At 47.5% G+C, this 22120-nt stretch overlaps 2 protein-coding genes and 1 long non-coding RNA gene across 3 annotated transcripts; 2 read left to right on the top strand and 1 right to left on the bottom strand.

Annotated features, from left to right (window-relative positions):
* Window positions 1-70: 70 nt before the first annotated feature.
* Window positions 71-1194, top strand: TRIAP1 (TP53 regulated inhibitor of apoptosis 1). The gene is made up of 2 exons (XM_084538688.1): window positions 71-258; window positions 566-1194. Exons 1-2 carry the CDS (start codon window positions 112-114, stop codon window positions 647-649), a joined length of 231 nt encoding a protein of 76 aa, XP_084394814.1. The 5' UTR covers window positions 71-111; the 3' UTR covers window positions 650-1194.
* A 2479-nt stretch (window positions 1195-3673) lies between these two features.
* Window positions 3674-5025, bottom strand: COX6A1 (cytochrome c oxidase subunit 6A1). The gene is made up of 3 exons (XM_084538682.1): window positions 4808-5025; window positions 4555-4694; window positions 3674-3930 (listed from the first exon to the last, which is right to left on the bottom strand). The coding sequence occupies exons 1-3, from the start codon at window positions 4908-4910 to the stop codon at window positions 3844-3846; spliced, it is 330 nt and encodes a 109-aa protein (XP_084394808.1). The 5' UTR covers window positions 4911-5025; the 3' UTR covers window positions 3674-3843.
* A 6707-nt stretch (window positions 5026-11732) lies between these two features.
* LOC311446007 lies at window positions 11733-21005 on the top strand. Its single transcript, XR_014698711.1, has 2 exons — window positions 11733-12028; window positions 20289-21005. It is a non-coding gene; the product is annotated as an uncharacterized lncRNA (long non-coding RNA).
* Window positions 21006-22120: the final 1115 nt, after the last annotated feature.

The raw sequence follows: 22120 nt of genomic DNA on the forward strand, positions 1-22120 counted from the left end.
CCGGGGCCTCGCGTCAGAGCCTGCGACGGAAGCGCTGAGGGAGGAGGAGGAGGAGGAGGAGGAGGAGGAGGAAGGGGAAGGGGAAGGAAGGGGGGGGAGGCCGCCGCCGCCATGAACAGCGTGGGCGAGGCGTGCACCGAGCTGAAGCGCGAGTACGACCAGTGCTTCAACCGCTGGTTCGCGGAGAAGTTCCTCAAGGGCGAGAGCGGCGGGGACCCCTGCGGGCAGCTCTTCAAGCGCTACCAGCTCTGCGTGCAGGTGCGGCCACGGCACGGCAGCCCCCTACCCCTGCCCCTGCCCTGCTCCCCTGTGGCAGCAGCCCTCGGTGTCCCCTCGGTGCCTTTCTCTGTTTTTCTGCCCGACGCCGCCTGCCAGGCACAGGCCCTGCCGGCTGCGTGCCAGGGTCGGGGCGTTTCTGGTGTTAGGAGGGCATCCCAGCCGGTCTTCAGGCTGCTTCTTGTAGATCGTGTTTTGTACCAAATACTACACCGCTTAGCACTATAAAGTGCTGTATAAAGCGCTGAAAACATTTCAAATTTAACTTCTTTGTCTTCCTTCTTCCCAGAAAGCAATCAAGGAGAAGGACATACCCATAGAAGGCTTGGAGTTCATGGGCGCAAGCAAAGCGAAAACTGAAAACTCCTCTTGACTTCAGCTGTATGGATGGAGTCGCCTATGCGAGCCTTGGGACTGAAAGGTGACCAGACAGCAGACAGGACACCACCCGGATAAGACCTGTGTGTTTAGGAAGCAAGGAATGTGCTCGGCTTATAAAAGCAAACTACCACAGGAAAAAACTGGATCACGTGGTAACTTCTGCCTCCTTTTGAGCGAATTTTGGTGGTGGTTCAGCGTCTAACAGCATGAACAGACGGTTTAACTAACTTCCCGTTGAATGTACCCCGTGACAGGAGAATGCTTGTTGGGATGTTGAACTTAGCAGTTGGTTTATGACTCCTTTCTCTTGCTTATTTATATAACACTTGAAAGTGTCTAAAAAGAATGTGAAGAAGGTTAATTTCCTTTGTCTCATCTCTGTGGTGCTGGATTTTGGATGAAGAAGTTTGATTTATATGATCCTGAATGCTTAGGGGCTAAAGCATTGTTTTGTGTCAGCAACAGAGATGGTAGAGAAGCACTTTTGCTGGACCTGCAATAACGTAGCTAAAATAAATATAACCCGGTTATACTTTGTTCAAGTGGGTAAGGGTCTGGTAGAATCTGGTTACGACCTCCAAGGGGGACAGAGGTGGCCCACAACAGAAGCTGAAGAGAACACACTGAACCTGGAGGCTGCTTTCTTTGGCCTTTTCTGAGGTACAGAAACAAACCTGAACTTGAATTCTCTCCCCTCTAGTGTTACATATCCCTGCAGTCAAACTGCGCTGACCTGGCCATCTTTCTGCACACTACCACTAAGCACCCATTTGGCCACAGTCCCTGTTAGGTTTTTGCTCGATGCAGTTAAAACATGTCTTGAAAGAGAGCAACATTGATTGAAGCTTGACAAATGTTAAAAGCTCCAGCTGCCTGTACTGCCTCTTGGGGAACACCTCACCTGCTCATGAAACTGCCCTTGGACCATGTAACTAGGTGTGTACATACACCTAGCAAAGAGCTGGCTTGTAAACTACAGAAACTCTGAGCAAGTTACTCGTTAGGTAGCAGGAGTGACTTCTGACTGGTTGAAATGCTCGGCTGACTTGCCAGGTACCCCTCTGTGTAACCTGACAGTGGGCATTGGGCACTTGTTTTTCCTAAATCAGGTATCTGAAATCCTCTTCCTTTCACTGGCAGTGGAGGAGTTAAGGAAGCTTCTCAGCGGAAGGTTGGTGGGTACTTCTCGTGTAGTTGTGAAGGAGTTATTAGAATTACCCTTTTCCTCTCCAAATCTGTTTCATACTTTGTCCATCCTGAGCTATTTCAGCAGCAGAGCTTTACTCCTGTGGATCTTGCAGCAGCTTGAGGAAGGGTGTTCGGAAGAGAAGCAAGGGATCAGGACCCACCGCTCCTCATCCAGTGGCCTGCGGAGCACCACTGGGGCAGGAATCAGCCAAACTGTCCCCTCTGCACCAACACAGCTAAGAGAGTACAAAATATTCTGGGCCAGGGACAACAGGGAAGTGAACTTCGTAATTGTCCTAGAATAACAGTGAGGAAAAAAGTGAGTATCATGCTCTTAAGCACTATTAGAAGGGTCATTCAGAGGCTTTTTTTTTTTTTTTTAATAAAAAAGATGGAGTTCTCAAGCCATAGCTGGCTTGTCTGCACCACAGCTTCTGAGTAACTGTGCAGACACAGAGCAGACCAGAAATGACAGCACGCTGGGCTCACTGTGCCCCATGTCTTCAGTGATGGCCTAGCCATGAGCAGTCACGCAGCCTGGGTTAACCACGCTCGCTCACGGTGCATCAGGCAGCTGGCAGAGCAATCTGTACGGGGCTGAACAGAGCACTTACCAAATAAGCTGTTACCGCTTACTGCTGGGTCACTCGGGTGTAAATGAAACCAACTTTTGGTTGGTAAGGTAAGGGACGTCTCCAGGAGCAGCACAAATAGCATTTTAGGGTCTGTCAAGTAGGTGGTGGTGTTTTTTTTAACCACTTTGCTTTTCTATAACCTTCATGTAGGAATAAATGTGGTGTTATCTTGCCAGCTAGCTCTGAAATAACTGTGCCCATTTGTGCCTTGTTCTTTATATTTTAATATATAAAAGCTTGTCTGAAGTCATCTTACTACAGTATTCTGCTAAGTGGATGAAATTTGCACTGCAGCACAGGGCAGGGAGTCCTGCAGCACCCCCCCTGGATTTCACCCCCCTGGCTCACCTAACACCTGTCCCTTACCAGCAGCAGGGTGCTGAGAGCTGCTGCGTTCTTCCTTTGGGGAAAAAATGGTACTAGCAGCAAAGACAGAGCTTCTTGTCTTCCTACTGTGTAAAAGAAAGTAGAAGCTACAGGGGGAACTGGGAAACAGTTGAGTTGGAGAACAAAAACTTAAAAATTAACATCATATTGGAACAGACCTGGGGTCTTAGAATTGTTACCTATGGAAGATAATGATCTCCTAGGTTCCCTTTGAAAACTGGAACTAGCGAAGCTAAGAAGCTTCTGAGTGGCAATGGTCTGTATTACAGACATGCAACGGAGCAAAAACTGTTTTGGTATGTAGCATCTGTATGAGAATGTTGTACAAGGAGCCTACAGCTTTATGAGAAGCAGGGGCATGAACAGCAGCTGTGCTGATACACCAGAGAATGTGAGAGGTAACAATGCTGTGCAGGCACACAGAGCTTCAGTTAAACACCTTTGCTGGAATTCCATCTCGGGAGGGGCCAGGTAAGACAGAGTTGCCTTCGTGTCTCCTAAATACCCCAACAGTTGACAATGCAGGATGTGCCTCAGCACATGCTCAGTTTCTATCTACAGATGAAGTTATTAGGCTAATACTGAGCGTGGGATAACAATGCTCAGTTAAACCAAACATAATACTCAATGTCATGTCTGATTATTCCATTTTATGTGCTTCCTGATGAACATGTGACCTGTCAGCGTTACCAGATGCAGGAGGTCAGTCCAACCCTTTGCTCCTGCACTGTCCTGTGGGGAAGCCTCAACACCAAAACATGGAACTTCTGAGGAGTTGCAGTATAACAAAAGAGTCAGATCCTGAATTCAAGTTTGGAATCATTTATTTAAAGGACCTCTACACAAGTACAGGTGGAGCATGCACCACCATTCAACTTGACTGTAGAAGGAATGTGTTTTTTCTTAAGTGATGGTTCCCACAGAGCAGCCTGGTCCAGACACAGGGAGAGCCAGAGTCCTGGCTGTGGTCAGCATCTCAGTTTTCATCTTCATAACCGGTGGGGAGAGCATTAACGTGAGGGTTGTGGAATAGAGTTTTGTTCCCATCGCCCCAGGGGAAGGGCTGTCGGAAGAAGAAGAAAAACAAAGCCCTGACAGATAACCAAAGGACGTGTCACAGCACAGGAACTGCAAGCTCAACAGCAAACACGGGCTCAAGCAAGGTGGCACTGCTACCAGCCTGGAGAAAGCAGGAGCTAGCAAATAATCTCCAGTAGCTGGAAGCCTTTAGATAGCAAGGTCACAGCTGTCACTTAAACACATAAATCCACTGTACCATATCACGAGGACCCCTACTTTGAGAATTGGGGATCACCTCTGTTAGCCTACAGGCCTGCATCAGTAAGCAGAGCAGCTCCATGACTTAACGTTTTTCAGCAGGATTACTTGGGGATGCAGCTCTGCATTAGCCTGAGGCAAGCAGAGCAGCTCCACGACTTGATATTTATCAGCAAGGCCTTAGTGGGATTATCTGGGGCTGGGGAGAGACCTGTTGATACAGCGGGTCCCTCACCTGAGCTGCAAGGAGCGTGCTGTGACAGAGACAGCCACGTTCCCAGGCTGTGGCTATGCACACAGTGCCACAGGAGATGCGGGACAAAGAGCTGCGCTCAGCTCGGGTGGCACCGCGGGCTCGGCGAGGAGGAGGAGGAGGGGCAGGGGGAGGGTGCGACAGGGGCGGCCGTACCTTGGTCCTGATGCGGAGGTGCGTGTAGGGGACGAACTCGGGCCGCTCGCTCTCGTGCTGCGCCTTCAGGTAGCAGTTCAGCATGCACACGGCCACGCCGGGCAGGGCCACGACGAAGCTCAGCGTCCTCCACAGCCGGGCTGCGGGCACCGCGCGGCTCAGGCCCGGCCCCGGGGGCACCGCGACCCCTCCCAAGGGCAGCGACCCCCCGCCCGCCGGCCTCTCCCCGCCGCCCCCGTTCCCTCCCCGTTACCTCCCCCGGCCTCGTGTGCCGCCGCCGCCATGCCGCGTCCCGGCGCCGAGCTCAGGGCCTGGGCGGCGCGCAGCAGCCGCGACCCCCTCCCCAGCGCCGCCATCTTCCTTCTCCTCCGCTGACCGGAACCGGAAGCGGGTCCCGGGCCGGGCGCTGCGCTTCCGCCGCCTGCCTGACCTTGAGCTGCGGCGGGCTGCGGACGGGCTGCTGCGCATGCGCGGCCCGGGGAAAGGGGGGGGGAAGAGTGAGGGTCCCGTGATCGCGCTCGCGCAGCGCGGCTGAGGGGAGGGGAGGGGGCGGCGCCATCTTGGCGCTGGGCGGGGGGGAGGGAACGAACTGGGGGCTGGCGCTGCCAGAAGCGAGGGGAATGAGGGGTGTGAAGGGGAAAAAGTAAGGGGAAAAAGGCTGCAGCCTGACTGCTGAAAGCAGGATGGGTCCTGTAACCTTAGAGCAAATCACAACGTTCTGTAGCAGGAGCTATGTAAAGAGAAATGCCCTTTGTTTTAGCACCTGTAAGCAAGCAACAGACATTAATGCCTCCAAAGCTGTTGGTGTGGTCATTTAAGAGCCAAGGAGTCGGTAAACCAATGCATCAGTGACATGAGTAGCAAACTGCTGCCTCTGAAATAGTCATAAAGTGCGACTCTAATATAAAGATTTAGAGCCGTGCTGCTGCAATAGCCTCAAAGGCAGCAGGAGGTGAGAGCAGCCAAGGTGTGCTTCTCCCTGATCCCCCAACACTCCTCTGGCAGCCCTGAACGTGCCCCTCAGGGAAGGGGATGCCCTGGGAGAGCTCCCTCCGTACTGGCAGCTACCAGCACGGCTGCCCCACGCCACCAGCAGCTCCTGTGAGCGCTGCCTCCGCTCCTGGAACTCCAGGGGGCTGGTGGAGAGGGGGCTCAGCTCTGTCCTCAGCCTGTGCTGGCAGCTTCGTTACAGGCTTATTTAAAGTGGGATTTTCTCAGGCTTTATCGCCCCAACCGCTGCAATTAATCTCTGAATTAGCTATGCCAGGAGACTAATGGGGCTGATTCACTCTTCTTTAAAAGCAGCGTAAGTTGGGAGGGACGGCTGAAATACACAAAAGAATCCATGTGAATATTTTCTTCTACCTGACAGAAGCCAGACAAGTATTTGAAGGAAACGAGCTATTCTAAGAATAGAATTGTGAGGAATGTTTTGATACCATTTTATAAAATATTCTTAATTGTACAGCATGCAATGGTTATCATCACTGTGATGATTCTGTTCATCACGACAGCATAGATTTATGCAGAGGTTTAGGGAAAATACTGGGGAATGAACCCAGCCCTGCTACTGCCTCAGTAGCTACCTTTGGTTACCTATGGTGTGAAAACCACCCTTTGCACTCACTGGTGGGCACTGGTGCCTTACAGAGCAGACTGAGTTTCTTTCCAAAGCAGATCTCTATCACTCGATTTAGAAACTAGCTGGTCGCCTTTAAAAATGTGATCCTAAATCCAATACTGGGAGCCCTCTGAGTGCAGAAATGCTACACGATTTACTTAAAATAGAGAGATAATCAAAGTGGTGGGAGTCAGTCACTTTCAGAAAGTTTTTTTTCAGTGTGGTGGTGGGGTAGGTGGAGATCTGGCCAGGACTTGTGCAACCTGCCTCGGATATCCACTAAGCACCTCCTGCTGGACATGCAGCATCTGCCCGATTGGGACACTGCATTGTATCGCTGCCCACTTCAGCAAAACTCTGAATGATCACAGTGAGCTGGTGTTCACAGAATCACACGATCATCTAGGTTGGAAGAGACTTCCAAGATCACCGAGTCCAACCTAGACAATCAGTAACAGAAGAGCTAAGTTCTGTTTCTCCAGTCTGACATCCTTACACCAGATCACCACTCCACACAGGGCACGAGGTCACCGTATGGCCCAGGCCAAACTTCTGTCCCATGCCAGCCTTCATGAGCCTGGCAGAAAGAGCCACATAAGGGCTGCTCTGCAGTGGGTTTGACCCCCCCACATCTGGTGGCTGTCTTGCTATAAAAAAAGAAAACTGCTTATGCAGTGGTGTTTTGCTGCAGAAATAGTTTTATTACTCATGGCATGTTTTTTTGTTTTTTGTTTTTTCAGGGAAATATATATTCAAGCTTGGGTATAACCTTAACAGTAGGCTGAGAGTACATCAGGGAGTACGAATGAGTTGAGCTAATGACTTGCTCAGGCTCAGCCTCTGCTTTCTGCAGCCTTTACTGAGGGAGAGAGCTGGTGGAGTTGACTGACCAAGCTGAAAGAAACAAAAAAAAAAAAGTTTGTAACACAAGAAGGTTTAGGCTTGTTCTAAGCATGGAAATGCTTATGGAGGCAGGAAGTGTTAGCTTTCAGAGACCAGTCCTAAAAGTGAGTTCTGCAACAGGTTTCACTTTATTTCACAATCAGAGCCCATTCTCAAAAGTCTTTTGCCTTATTTATTTATTTTCCTAATTGTGAAGCTGGATAGCAGGCAGCAGAGAGCACGGATGAAGCGGTGCTGAGCCGTGATTTCCCGAAGCCTTCCATCCCGGCGGCAGGAGCAATGCCGGGCTGGTCCGCCTGGTGGCAAACTGCTTTCGCTGGAAGCACCTCTCTGCTTAGCAGGTTTGGGAACAAATGTGCTCGCTGGGACTGCGGGCTGTCACCTCATCACTCTGTGTTTGGAGGTTTTCAGGGGCCCGCTCACCCCTCGGGAGCAGCACTGTGCCCTCCGTCAGGTACCGACCAGGGCAGCGTCGTAACAAACGCAGAGCTGGTGCTGCAGAGATCGTGCCCGTGTCTCAAACTTCACAGAGTTTCTGGGGGGTTCTTCATCCTCCCCCTGTAGTCCTGGAACTGCGGAAATCAATATTCTGCCATCTGTAAATCCTTTGTTCCCCTTTTCACCAGGGCTTTATCAGCTTTGTAAGTGAAGGAGGGAGGGGGGGAAGAGGGCGTTGAGAGAGCCATTGTCCCTTCTCTCGGGAATGATCTGGAAGTGCTATGCAAATCTTCATTTGAAGACCCTGGGAACTGGGGGAGGGCTTTAGCTGCGAGCTCAGTAGGAGGGGAGCTCCGCATCCCTGCTCACACACTTCTGCCTCGCGCAAGTAGCGGGGAAGTTTTTTTGAACTGCCAGAAGAGACGTTCTGAGCTTTGTGCGCTTCTGGGAGGTTTTGCGCTCCTGTCTCCTGCTTTGTGCTTTTTTTTTTTTCTTTTTTTTTTTTTTTTTTCTGCCTGCTTCTGCTAAATTTTTGCATAAGAATTGGGTAGGGGAGAGATCCAAGGGCTGCAAGTGGTAATTAGGAGATCAGCGCGGTGCAGGGTGCACAGACACAGGCTCCCTTCCCGCACACTGATCTGGGTCTCCTGCCAGGCAGCGGGTGCAGCTCCAGCGGTGCTGGCCTGGGTGCCCTGTGAGCACAGCCCAGCTGCTGGCCTCAGCACAGAGCACGGACACATCAGTAAGCAAATGAGTCGGCTGTTAAGGTCTAAGGAGTAAAATAGTTCGCACTTCTCAAATTATCACATTGTAGCCACATCTTAAAAAGCCCCCTCTTACTGGGGCAAAGACTTGGAGCGCAATACCTGCTTTGTGAAACCCTGCAGCCTGCTCCGGCTTGGCCCGGAGATGTGTGTCACCTGTTTTGTATTAGGAGGGGTCACAGGAACCGCCAGTTTCCTGGAAACTGTGTAGGGTCCTTCTCAGGCCTCATGGAAAGGGAAATATCCTGGCTATGTGGACACATGGGTGAACAGGATGGCGGGGAGAGAAAGTGTGCATTCAAATCTGGGCATTTTGGTGTTTATAGTCTTTATTCATGTAAAGGCAGTCACAGTCTTTGATTTTGTGACCTTTTTCCTGGCAGCAGTCCCATTGTTTATTTTTCAGTCTTTCAGGGAGGTTGTGTACCAACAAACTGTAAAAATAAAATAGTAATTAAACAAACAAACAAACAAAAACTTTTTTACTTTCTAGTAGTGACAGCTCTGGAAAATTATGCCAGGCTGCTGAGAAGACGCAGCCTTTCAAAAATCTCACGTTTAGTTAAGGAAACCTAGAAGCACATGCTGCAAGGCTCGAGTCTCTGTTACCTTCTGCATTATATCCAAAGCAACATAGAAATTTCTTCAAGTACTCAGCTGCTCTACAGAGGGAAAGTGCATCACAGGCATACCCTCAAGCACAACTGGGTCTAAATCTGCTCTCGTTTTTTTCATGTGTAACCCTGGAGTGATTCAGCTGGCTCAGATGAAATCCTCTGGATCTGCCCTAGCTGGAATCCAGCCTGTACGTCCCCCCCACGCCCCTCAGTGCTCCTGCTACCTGTGCACACTCACACATCTGTGCCGATGCTCCTCCAAGTGCACTCGTCTGCATGTGGGCTGGGGTGCGAGTGCACGTTTCTCTCGCCCACTCTTCACATACGCATGCAAACACACGCATTCTCAAGTGCATCCAGTCCCTTTCTCCTACATACATTTACGCACATACACAGACCTTTCTGAAAGCTCCTGTTTTCAGCAAGGTTTTATTTATAGGTCCTGCCTGGTTGTGAATGTGAAAGGGAGAAAGCCCCTCAGAGGGTGCCTTTCATGTGTAAATCAGCCTCGGCTGAGAGCATTGGGGTCACTGAGAGGAGGATTTCTCTCTTAATTACTCAGAGAGAAAGCAGGCAGGGGACTTTCTCAAACTAATAGGGTTGTTCTCTGCTGGGGAAAGCAGCTTGAGACACCCAATTTCTCTCGCATCAGACTTCGGGCCCTGATTCACAGGCCTCTCCTGCCAGTAGCAGAGCCACTCTGTTTATGGCAATAGCAACAAACTGATCAGCTCCCAATCCAGTTTTCTTATTGAAGATGGCTCAGTTCGTTCTGATAATTGGGTGTTCTTTGGAGGCCAGTGGAAGAGCTGAGCTAGTTTGCTTCATTACTGTACCACTGTTCTTAGCCTGTGCTGTGTACATCTGGGACGCCGTCCGAGTACCTCAGCATTCTTGCAGACATACCTGAAAGCTTCATGTGCTCTGCAAAGTAGAAAACTGTTGTTGTGTAAAGATGAATGCAGTGAACAGGGCTCTGTAGTTGGACTCAAAAACAACTCTGAGCTTGTGGTTCAGCCACAGAATGCCTTTGTGGCCTTTGACAAGCCCATGTATGTGCCTGCTTACCCTGTCCCAGCTGTGAGTGGCATCATCTTCTCTCCAGAATGGGAGAACAGAAGTCAGTGTGGATTGTGATGCTCTTGGTTTTAAAGCTGTGAGTGCAAACATAAACATGGGTGATGAGCAGTCTGAAGAGATGTTTTTTTTTTTTTTTTTTCTTGGAATGCAATACAGGCATGTGGATTCCCCTGCTGAGGTATCACTCTCACTGTTCATCCTTCAACACAACACAAAATCGAGCCTGGAAATCTGCTCCAGATGCAAGAATACCCAGCCATGAGCCACTCAGTCCTCTGCAGGAGTCACAGGACCTGCCTGTAGAGAACACACCAGTACGAGGTGTACCAGGAGCTGCAGAGAAGAGATTCACTGTGTTGTCCAGTGCACAGAAGCCCACAAGCAGGTGTATGTTTTTTTAACTTCATTTTACTCAGTTGAAATTACATCCTCTCATCTGTATTTCTTTTTCACGGGGCTGTTTCTTTTCTGGGTAGCAAATAAATGCTTTGAGGGCTCTTGGTTCCCAGCCTGTGCACGAGCAGCCCCTCCTGAGCCCTGGTGCAGGATTCTTGAAGCTGTGTGAGTTCAGCTTGCCCAGGAAGGCTGAGGTTTTATTCCAGGAGCACCTGTTTGAGGAAGCTCGCAGCAGCGGTGGGGGCCATCAGCAGATGAGGTCAGCAGTCTGAAGTGTCTGCAGAGGTCAGAGAGAAATGAATGGGTCATTTCTTTTGCAAATGAAGAGCTGCAGCCTGGAGCAGCCTTAGCAGAGCCCAGCATGTGGGTCCAGGCTGTCCCTTTTATGAGCTGATGGAAATGGGGCCCAAAAGGACTTCCCTGATGGAGTTCTGTCATAGCCTTTGTTAGCTTTGCCTCCCGCAGCATGCGCTAGGCATAGAATATGGATTGGGGGTTATCCTGGCTACCAGCACAGCCAAGAGGATGCAGGCTTTATGGCTGCAGAGAAAACCTAAGGCTGCAGGGTATCCTTACTGCTGTTCCACTCGGAAAATCTTGTTTTAAGACATAGAACGCACATTTCTCTCTGATTTAGTGCTCCTTCTTATCCAACCTGCAGTAAAGTGACTAAAACCAAGAGCTGCCTGACAATAATGCACATCAGTGAGTAATAGGGACTAAAAAGCCCCGATTCTATTCTTCTTTCTGATGGTCAGTTTTCACTTTGCCAAGTCCTGTGAATGCCTCATGCTTCGCTATTCCTGTAAAGCACTGAAGAACAGTTGTATGTTCTTTTTTTTTCTAAGGCATTTTGAGGATTCAGGCTGCAGAGTGCTTTATATATGCAAAGCGTTGCTATTAAGTGGCAGAGTCTGTCAAATAACTGCTTTTGTCTACTTTCTTATGCAACAACGCTATTTTCTCCAAATTGTTGATTTAGAGTTAACTTTATGCAGGATAAACAATGTCAGTTCTGTCTTGCCATTTGCTCCTTTTGCTGCTTTGCAGACCACCGTGGGACTTGTTTTACTGTGACATTGTGATGGGAGGTGGGGACACCTCGAGGAGAAGGTCGAAACAGACAACAGCAATTCCAGCAGTGCCACCTTGGACTTGAGAAAATCCTGCCTCAGTTATGGTGTATGTACAATCTCTGCCATCTTTTCTACATACAGGTATTTAAAACAAGGCAGGACACGGCAACAACTGTTTCCCTTGCAGGAGCTCTCGGCACAGCTCTCTGTGATTGTAGGGTTGGGCAGGGTGGGGGTTTTAGGGGAAGGTGGCTGAAGTTGCAGTAGCTGTGCTCTGGGATTTTCCTCACTGCTGTAAGGCTACGGCCAGGGCCATGGCAGGCACCTAAGAGTTAGAAGAGTCACGGGACTTGCACTACAGAGAAAAATTAACTTAAGGTTAGATTTGATTTTTCAACCTCTGCTATGTGTGAAGGATTGTTTTTTATGGCTTTTATCTCAGTTTTCCTTTAGAAACCTCGGGAGGACCATCCACCCTTCAAATCTGTTTTGATGTGTTTTAACTTCATGATATGGAGCACGGCCACTCTCAGTAGGTTGCAGAAAGAGGACATAAAACCGTAATAAGTCTTCGGAGGGGTAAGCGTGCTCTTTATTTCCTAGAAACATCAGCCAGGTTTACACTGCTTCATAAGAAGAGCTGAAAGAGAAGATGAATGTTTCTGAGGGCGTGGGGACGGTTTTGTGTTTGGGGTAAGGCTGAGGTTAGCCATGGAGCCTGTGTCCAGGCAGTAATTTGACAGCAGACATGGGCACACAGTAATGCAGCCTCTGAAAATCAGAGAAACCTGCTGAGTTATTGTGAGCTGGAGGAGCTCTTCTGTTTGTGGGCACATGGGTCTGCCTGCCTCGCATTGTGAGGGCCTAACTGAGACATAAAGGAGGCTGGCAAATTGCAGAACTCTGGTGGAAGGGGGGAGAGGGGGCAGAAGAAGGAAAGTTCAGAGTTTGTAGCTCAGGGCTAGTTGTGAATTCCTGTCAGGTAGCTGGCCTTGGAATGAAAACGTTTGTTAAGTAAGGTACCGATTTCATGTGGGATACATATCTGTAAAGGTTTTGGCATCCTATTTGCAGCGTGACTGCGGTAAATGTTTGTAGTGAAGGCAGTTTGACTTGGTACCAAGGTCTGTGTTTGTGTACCTGAACTATACAGGGCAGGCTGTTTGTGTGCCATCACAGAAGGTAACACAGGTAACGCTGTGGGGTATGGGCATATAATGCCCCACAGATTATACCTGACCCTGGAGAAGGCACATCGCTGTCCTGCAGCTAATGCCCCGCCGTGCTGTGAGCACCACCAGGCCTCTCAGCAGCAGCACTTCGCTGTGCCTGGCTTAGGGTCTCGGTTCCCTGTTCCACAGCCCGCTCCCGTCCCACCCTGGGCAGCAGGTTACGGGGATTGGCCTTCTTGGAGGCTGCCTTATCTCCTCTCCTTGCGCTGGGGCCTCAGTAACGTGATGTAGTTGCTTGGCTGCAGGCAGCAGTGGCTGTGATCAGGAGGCACATCCACACCGTGCCCACGGCTGAACCGACGCATTCCGCAGCGCGCAGCCAGCAGCTCCTCTTGTCCGTGCAGATCCCCTTTTTGTTCTGTCAGGGCTCTGCCAGTGAACAGAACAGGCTCCGTGTGGCGGGTTTTAGGCGACTCCACACACACACACGCACACACACCCTTCCCCCCAGTATCCTACCACAGCTCTAGCTGCTCCCCAGGACTGCAGTGTTTTGGGATTTCAGATTGTTTTAAACTTTCAAAAGTCTGTTCGTCAGCCTTAAACCATTCCCATGCTGCAACCTTGTGAACTAATTGCCAAAAACTCACAAGCCGCTGTTAGATGCATGCAGAAACTAGCTGCATAGTTGGCCGTTCCTGTAAAGCATTGTACTCTTCATAAATTTCATTCTGGGCTTTTCCTTAAAAGCGCTCTCCCAAACTGGACACAAGACAATGGACACCAGCAGGCGCAGCTCCCAGTGACTAGGATATTGTCACATATCCAAAAGCCTGGTGGGAGGAGCAGACATTAGGTCTGAATTCAGCCTAGCAGGGAGATTTGGCGGAGAGAGGAGGAAAAGAAGGTCAGAGGCAGCTCCAAGGAAACGGCTTTGGTTTAAAATGTTTCATTAGAGTTTTCACACTGGAAATATAAAGTACAGAAATACAATTGCTTGGCAGAGGAATCACGTTTATTAACAGTCCTGTATACATTCAGTACTCTATACAGAAGGAGACAAAATATATCCCCGGCCAGCTTAGCAGAATTACAGGTCCTTGTTGTGTATGTGACTTTTTTCCAAAATAGCTCTCATATTCTATAGATGCTTTTTATCAATATTGATAAAAAATTTTCTTTTTCCAGTAGACCATTGCTCTCTGCTTTAGCCACACAGTTTTTGCAGGGCTGACTAGCTTTATCTAAGCAGTGTATCAGTGTCAGTCCAGCTGGGAACACTACTGGGATACTCACCCCACATTGTTTCCCTTCCCCTCTGTGTCTGCCTTTGATTTTTCCTGTTGTAACTCAATAAGATAATCACAGTCAACCTTTTCCAAAGGGTTATTCTTCCCCCTGTTGACTTGACAAGCTCATTTTTTGAAGATAGTTCTCACCTGCCACTTGAGCTTTGTAGCCTCAGGATGTTTTGGCTTCTCGTGCAGGCAGGGTTGGGAGTCTGGACTGACGCATGTACCTGTGAGATCTGGTCAGTGCAGGGTTATGGTAAACGCCACCAGTGAGGTGGCAGGAAAAGGGATGCCAGTAGGTCTCATCTGCCTTCCCCTTTTGGGGCATCGTTTGGCCAAGAAAATGAACACGCAAAATGTCACAGGGGAGTATTTGGTGTGGGTGGGTTTTTCACAGGAAGCCAGGATTAGTTTACATTTGTTTGTTTCTTAAGTTATAGGTGAAAAACTTGGAGGGACTTTGTCATTATACCCCAGTGGCAATTTTAAAATTATTCTGGCTTTGAAAGAAGTGTTTCCCAGTGGACTAGCAAAACAAAACCATACATACAGTGCCCTACAAATGTCAGTCCTGACCAGACCCTGATACATCTTAAGTATTGTCAGCCTCTCACACTGCCAACGCTTGTGGCACGTTTGTACCCAGGTTCTTCTGTCAGCACTTCAGATAATTTTTGTGTTCTTCGCTGACTGTGCTGTGCTCTGCGTGTGCCAGCTAACTCTGCAACCTCTTCCCCCTGTCCTACAGGTCTGGCTGCCCGTGTTGGAGGGCTGCCCTGATCCAGTGGGGTGTAGCCTGGGACACGAGTGCTGTGAGAAGCCTGCTGGGGCCTCCCCGCTTCCCCTGGGAGCTGCAGCACAGAGCTGTCCTTGTCTGGGGTAGGCTGTAGGTGTGTTTGTGTGTGGCCCTTGCTGCCCTTGACTTTCTGGCTTGGCCTTGGACCTCCAGGAGTGTTTGATGGGCACTGGGCTCCCAACTAAGCTTGGTTACCGTGACCAGGCCTGCTCCGTTCTTCCTGCTCAGGCACTGTGGCCCTGCGCCTGTGCTCACTGAGGTCCCTGTCCCTGCCTACCCTGCTGTCGCAGTCACCCAAGCTCATCTTTGCTCCTTGTGCTGCCCGAGCTCTCTGCAGCTGCCATGCTGCCCTGCTCCCCACGCTGACATCAGGCACAGCATCTCTGAAAAGCCAGGGCAAGTGGGCAGCAGTACAAGAGGCTTGGGGGGATCATGCCGGTTTATTGCTATGACAAATAAGAGAGGCGTTGCATTAGTTTGCCTCCCTTGATTTCCAGCTTCTTAAAGACAAACCGAAAGTCAGGTCTATCGCGAAGGGCTTGGACTACTAAGAAAACAGCCGGCAGGAGGAGCCCTCTAGACATTTCGCTTGATCCTGTTGCAGTCATGGCTGCGTGTTTTAAGGGCATTACTTCAGGGCTACTTTCTTGCAGAAGACCCAGAAAACTTCATGGTATTGTGACTGAGCAGCTCCAGTGATTTGTATTTCTCCAGAACTTCTCAGGTTCCTTCTTCCATCATGACGTCCTCTTCTATTGTTCTTTCCGAAACTTAGTGCTGATGAAAAAGTTAGGGATTCATTTTGGTCTCTGGAAGGGGGCAAATGTTTTGTATTCCAAGAAAAGTAATGTAAGATTTTATGGACAGCATCCTAACCAGAGAGAAAAGAATTCCAAAGCAATCATTGTCTTTGAGTAGGAAAATCTCCATCTGATTCCCTACAACCTAAAAGGGGTTCTCTAAGCAAAGGAGCTTTGAAATGTATAAGTACCACTGAATATTTGTCTGGCATTTAGTCCATATCCAAATAGTTCTGTCTCCTTGTCCACAGTTCATCTTTTCCTTCTGTAAGAAGCAGATCTGGAGGGCAGTAGCCATACTTCCCTGCACAGCACGGTCTTCTCATTGATTAGGTGCAAAGTATCACCCTGCTTCTTCAGGCCAGGCCTGCAACCCAAGCATGGCTGGGCGCTAGGGCCATGCCTCTGCACTGCCTTTAAACGAGAATTCTTCATTTATTTATTTATTTATTTTCTAAATGTGGTAGGCTCAATGCTTTTTTAAGTCTGTCCTTCATTTAGTTATTAAATGGGAACTAGGTACCTTCTGGTCTTGAATGTTGCTGTAATAATTATTTTGATTCTGAATGCACCAGAAACTATTCTAATGCATATCAGGGTAAATTAAGTCAATAGAGATTCTTCAAATTTATCCTGGTGTTTAGAGAATGGAATTCATGCACTTCAATTTACAGCTTATTAAGTGATCAGAATTAATGAACTCTCAGTGACCTTTTCTGTTCCTGTTTACACATTTTCTTCCTATTCACTCATAATGTACATGATTTAGAAAATGCAGGGAGTTGAAAAGGCAGCGTGTGGGTCAGATATGTCCCATGGAGCACAGCATTGTGCTTCAGGCTTCAATCACATTTGCAAAGCTGCTATGAAGAAGTGGCACCTTCTGATTCAGCTGATGCGTAGAAATCCAGCTCGATTTTCAGAATCCTCTTTGCCTTCTGGAAGCTAGAAAAATATTTGTACTGAGGGACAGAGCTGATGGTCTTCAGAGTCACTGGAATATAATAAAAACAAAACAATTTTTATTTTATTTTTAAGGTAAATTTTCAGTGTAGCACCTGTAATCCTGACAGAATTGGAGGAGAATAAAGATCCAAAATTAGGAGGAAAAGTAATGATGGACATACAGCAATCCTAGTGTGAGGGAGTTGCAGGTACTCTGCTGCAGCAGTAGTGTAGGTCTGACTGATGTTTAGAGGACCCTTTTACTCAGCAAAAGGAGGTAGATGGGACATTGAGTTGCTGTTGTAGGAGAGAATGAGGAATTCCCAAAGAGGAGAGTGGGAAGAGGATTCCTGAGGGGGAAAATGTTGGCATCACAGCAACCCATGCACACGCATGCCCCGGGCATTAGAGAAGGAGGCTGAGAGAGGGATTTGGAAAGTGGCACATGAGGTGTTTGTGAGGTGAGGGAGTGTGGCTTATGCCTCACACCAGTGTTAGGAGATGAGGGAGGCCCTTGGAGGAAATAGTGGGGTGATACTGGACTCATTCTGAGGATTTTTAAAAATGGGGAAGAGGATAACCCAAGGCTGCACTTGAGGAAGGTAGAGTGTGCTGGGTTCACAGGAGGGTTCACAGGACTCAGCTTTATGTACTGACTTAAAATGCTGATTGAAAAACAAACGAGCTTAATGTGCTTCAAGTACTGCTCTGTTTTATGCAGTTCTTAGTTTTCCTTCTTCTTTCCTTCTTAGTTCTGGGTGTTCAAGCTCACAAAGCAATAACTTAACAACAATGCTGGTATTTCTGAGTTCTTTTTCTTTAAGAAGTTCATAAAACTTGTCACAATATCCCAGTAAAGCTCTTTCCACTGCACTATCTAATCCAAAGTACTTTATATCAGATTTATATTCTGGCAGCTCTGTGATAAACTTGGACTCTAACATATTACAAACACAAAAGATTACTTAAAGTTCTTGTTGCTGTTGTTATTGAATTTGAAGGGCTCCTTTGTTTCATGCAGTCCAGCACCCTCATACCAGGGGCATGATCTCCATGGTTCTGCACCGCATACGAGTACAAACTTGGGCAACCTGGGACAAAGACATTTCCACCGGTGGCAATGTAGTATTTTGGTAGATTTAACATGTTCTTTCTGTTAAAACTGTGCATGTCTAAACCACAGGAGAAGACAGAAAGTAATCCAGAATTTAGTGATTTGTATCACTAAAATAATAGTGATAAAATAGTGATAAAATAATTCTGTAATCCAGAATTTAGTATTTTGACCAAAGGATCATTGATATGTAAATGCTATGTAAATTAAACCTAGTATCTCCATTTATAAGGCTTCCCTGAAACTCCAGATCAACCTTAAGAGGTTCCTACAGAAAGATAATTATACACAAAACTATCAGACTCTACGTTCTCCCAGTGTGAGGCCTTGCAAACTTCAACCTGAAAACAAAGAGGAATGAAACCGGGATGTCAGTCACACCCTCAACACAAAGATTATAGGTGTAACCAGCGGAGGAATTCATCACAAAATCTCTGATCTGAAATCAAGCAGCACTGTGGAAACAGCTGCCAAATACCCAAGGCCAGAGACCGCTTGTCCTGGGGTCAGTTCTCGTGTTACCTAGTGGTCTAAAGCTTGTTCTATCCCATGTTTATGGAAAGAGGAGAGATTGGTAATATCCTTCATAGCAATTGGAATATTTTGTTCAGTCTGTTGTTGTTAAAATTAATCTATTAGCTAATGAATGAATTAGTTTTTCATACTAAGACTACAGGACAAAAAGACATTGCCATCTCCCCACTTCCATGGGAGAAATTCACCTTATGTCAGGTGTACCCTTGGGACTGCAACTAACAGTGACTACAGTCATTAATAGTACAATAGTCACCATCTTTTGTGTGTTTATTGTCTGCCTCTGCTGATACTAACAAAGCAGTCACTGAATTTGGGAGTTTTCTTCTAATGTTATATCCCAAAACCATGACTGTGATTCAGTGGGACTCTGCTGGATGATCACTCTGTGTTACTCCAGGACCTGTCAGATGTACGGGGGTGCAAATGCAGCAGCTGAACAGGGACAGAAAGAGGACACCAAGAACTTCTCAGCTGGCTTCTTATTTCCAGCCCCATGCCCTGTAATGGTGTGTTCTGCAGTGAGAATCCTTCAATTTTTCTTCCATTTGGGTCTTTAATGCTAGCAGATGGAAATCCAGCTCAACTTTCAAAAACTCTGAATAATTTATTAAGTACAAAATTGTTGGGTCTGAGAGCTGGTTCCTTCTCCTTTTCTCCTTTTTTTTTTTTTTCTCTGCAAACTGCCTTTCAGAGGCAAAGTTTCTAATTACAGGTCAGAGAAGCAGGTTTAATCACACAGCAGAGCCCTTGATGCAGCATTACAGTGTTATTTATACACCTGAATTAATAGGGATGCAGCATTTCAGTTGAGAAGAATGAGGTGGTTTTCAATTTCACTCTTTGTATGTGAAACAAGCCACATCAGATTCATCAGGCTTTTTGACCTAAATTATTGGGATTTTAAGTAACTAACAAGTAACTGCTGTGCAGAGCTGGAGCAAAAAGGAGCAAGAATAGACAGAGAACTGCACACATAGCGAGGGAACAACAGAAGCAAGATGTATCAGAAAAAGCCAGGAGGGGACAGAAGGAGGAAGCCCTTGGGAAAACAGAACAGGGTAAAAATACAAAAATGCTGCTGTCTGTCCCAGGGAAAATTTTTATGGAGTGGTAGCATCCACAGAAACTGAAGGGCAGACTGTGGTGTGTTGGCACGCACCCAGATACTTCCAAATATTGTTGTTCTCTTAAGGCCAGGAATAGGAGAGGTGAAGATGAAACCTGAAGCATACGAGGAGTCCCTTGTACTCCGTGCTGCAGGGAATGGGATCCCTGCACCATCAGCACTTAGAGCTGCTGTCAGCTTTTACTGGAGGGATTGGCTCCGTAGTACTGAAAAGAAGTGGGAAATCCTGGACAGGATTGTGCCTGCAGTGTCCTGAGCTCCAATGTGACTTATTTTTAGCAGTACAGAGAATTTTCTCTGCTGTTTTGGATATGAAGCTCACATTCCCTGCTGACTTTTCTCCGGTTTTATCTCTAAGCTGTGTAGTTTGGCTTCATGACTGTTTTTTGCTTGGCTGCTTGGAAAGTCTATAAGCATTTCTAGGACCTTCCTGGAATTCTTCAGGGTTAAATAATAGGAGGCTTGTGCTTATGCATCTGAGCTTCTAAGTTATGGAATAGGCTGAGCCGACTGAGATCCTGATGCCCAGAATCTTCATCTGGGCTCTGTAATAGGTTGTGTTTGTTTCCCACCAGGTGGATGTGTTGATCAATGTGATGAGAAAAGGCCCCCAGCACTAGGCTGATGCCTTCTAGCAGCACTTTTCCTGGGTGTGGTTCACTGATAAGGCACCCGCAGTGTGCCCAGGATCCTGGCAGAGCTATGGAGCTCACCGTGACCTGCCGACCCATCATACCTGTGAAAATTCCAAAGCAAGAGAGAGAGAGGCCATGCTTCAAAATGGCTAAAATGGGAGCTCTGTGGGTATGGAGTTCAGTGCAGCAGCCAGAAAACTGAGACTTACGCTTTGCATGTGAGACTTGATGGGGATTTGGGCTCCTAGGAGCTTTATTTTGCTGTGAGGGGTAGATTTCTAGACGCCAAACACAGCAGTCTCTAAGCTAAGAGACAGATGAATGCAGCGCAGTCAGAACCCATATGATGTATTTATTAAGGCAAAAAAGGTTATCTACTTCTGTAAATTTACTTTCAATCGTAAGATTTTTTTTTTGTTTAGATTACAGAGACTGTGGACCTTGTTCTCCTGTTTGTCTGCAAATCATTACCACAGTACTGGAGCAGTATGAGCAGGGAATAGAAGCTGATGCACCGGGTACAGAGCCTCACGGTGCTCCGGCCACTGGACGCTGCACTTCCCTCCATCCGGCTGGGTCTCAAGCTGGGATCCAAGCTGGATGGAAACTCAGCTGTGGAAACAGTCATGGGCATGAGAGAGCAAGCAGAAGAGAAGTCTTCAGCTGAGAAAGATGGAAAATACTGCTCCCCGGGACACAACAGGAGCCGCTCAGCTGTGCTTTGTAGGCCTTGCGTTGCCGACAGGAGGCTTCCTACCAGGCTGCAAAGGAGGAGGACGCAAGGTCTGTGCGTGCTCTGCCTGTGACACCCCTGTTATTACTGTCACATGCAGACGGCTGATGCCTGCCCTGTCAGAGGCAGCCCAGGGTCAGGTGCAGTGCTGCGCAGACAACCTGTCGGGTGTGTGATAGCCAGGCTGCCCTTCGTGGGAGGAGGTTTAGAGCTGTTGCTTTTTGGCATGCATGTGGTTTTCTCCTCCAAAAATAGCCAGCTATTGAAGTGGGAGGATTTCAGAGGAGGAGGAGGCTTGTTAGGGAGAGGATTAACAGTGATAACATGGATGGTCATATTTCAGGGCAAACACCTGTAAATCAGCCTAAGCCTGTAAGTAGCAACCTATTAAACTGGGTTCACCTCAGCAGTGCTCGCCCTGTGCCTGTTCAGGAAGGCTGGAGCCAGCTACCCTGCCCTGGGAATACAGCTGGAGCTACAGACCCAGCCTCCTCCCATCTTATGCACCTGTGGGGAAACTACAGATGTTTGCAGCTGACAAGGCAAAACACTTGGTGACATGTAAAGGAGGTGAAGCCATCTTTTTAATTCATCTTTCCACATTCCTGCTTTGCTCTTTCCCATTTCTGATTCTTCATAGAGCTCTGATTTGCTTTCCTTCTTGTTTGCTTTTGAGATTCTTTTTTATTAGAGGAATTATTTTTAACACATATTAGATCAAGTCTCCCTGTGCTGCCCCTTCTGTTCAGCAGAAGAGCTGCTGGCAGGGGTGTGTTGCCACGTTTTCTGGAGGTGATGCATACGGCTCTTCTACATCATTTCGTGCCCTTTCACTCTAGACATGGAGTGAGAACTCAGAGTATTAACTTGACTTCTCTGTCATTGCCACTGGCTTCTCATCTTTCAAAAAGGACTCTGCCATGGGCACTTGTTGAATGAATGCTGCAAACTCTCCTTTACTGAACTTCATATAAAAAAGTGTATGGAAAACGTTTACTATTGATCTGTGACTTAACCACACTATAAATGATAAGTTACCTTGGAAGAAACAGTCCGTACCTGTGGCCCAGCAGTGAAAATGCTACAGGGACACAGCACAACCAATTTTCAGGCTGTTTTCCAACAGTCCAGTATTTTGGTGACAGATTCTTATATTCCATTATTCTGGGCTTCCAGAAAAATGTTATTGACCTCACCCAGGATAGTTCATACAATGGAGATTCAAAGCATCCTTATATTTACTGATATTTAATTCTGTTATCTGTTCTCCCTTTTATATAACTTTTATATTTTATATATATCATTTTATGGAATTTAGGTAACAACTTACAACTTTTGGTGAATATTGTTGTGAAAAAAAAAAAGATCCAGTCATTTAAAATGTTAGATTTTCATAGTAGTTTTAAAGTTTTCTTCCCTTTTTAAAGGAAACTGGTAAAGTTCCATCATTCTTATTAGCTTGTTACGGCTGGATTGAAGTGTAGGTTTACATAATGTTTTCTTTGTTACAGGAGCTAGTGG

This window comes from Aythya ferina, assembly GCF_964211825.1.
Source record: "Aythya ferina genome assembly, chromosome: 17".
In the NCBI taxonomy this organism is placed as follows: domain Eukaryota; kingdom Metazoa; phylum Chordata; class Aves; order Anseriformes; family Anatidae; genus Aythya; species Aythya ferina.

Excerpts from the sequence above, each read along its gene's own strand:
- TRIAP1 (XM_084538688.1), top strand. The coding sequence starts at position 112 with ATGAACAGCGTGGGCGAGGCGTGCACCGAGCTGAAGCGCGAGTACGAC. Across the intron at positions 259-565 it reads GCTACCAGCTCTGCGTGCAG|AAAGCAATCAAGGAGAAGGA; the intron begins GTGCGGCCACGG and ends CCTTCTTCCCAG.
- COX6A1 (XM_084538682.1), bottom strand. The coding sequence starts at position 4,910 with ATGGCGGCGCTGGGGAGGGGGTCGCGGCTGCTGCGCGCCGCCCAGGCC. Across the intron at positions 4,695-4,807 it reads GGCACACGAGGCCGGGGGAG|CCCGGCTGTGGAGGACGCTG; the intron begins GTAACGGGGAGG and ends CGGTGCCCGCAG. Across the intron at positions 3,931-4,554 it reads ACCTCCGCATCAGGACCAAG|CCCTTCCCCTGGGGCGATGG; the intron begins GTACGGCCGCCC and ends TTCTTCCGACAG.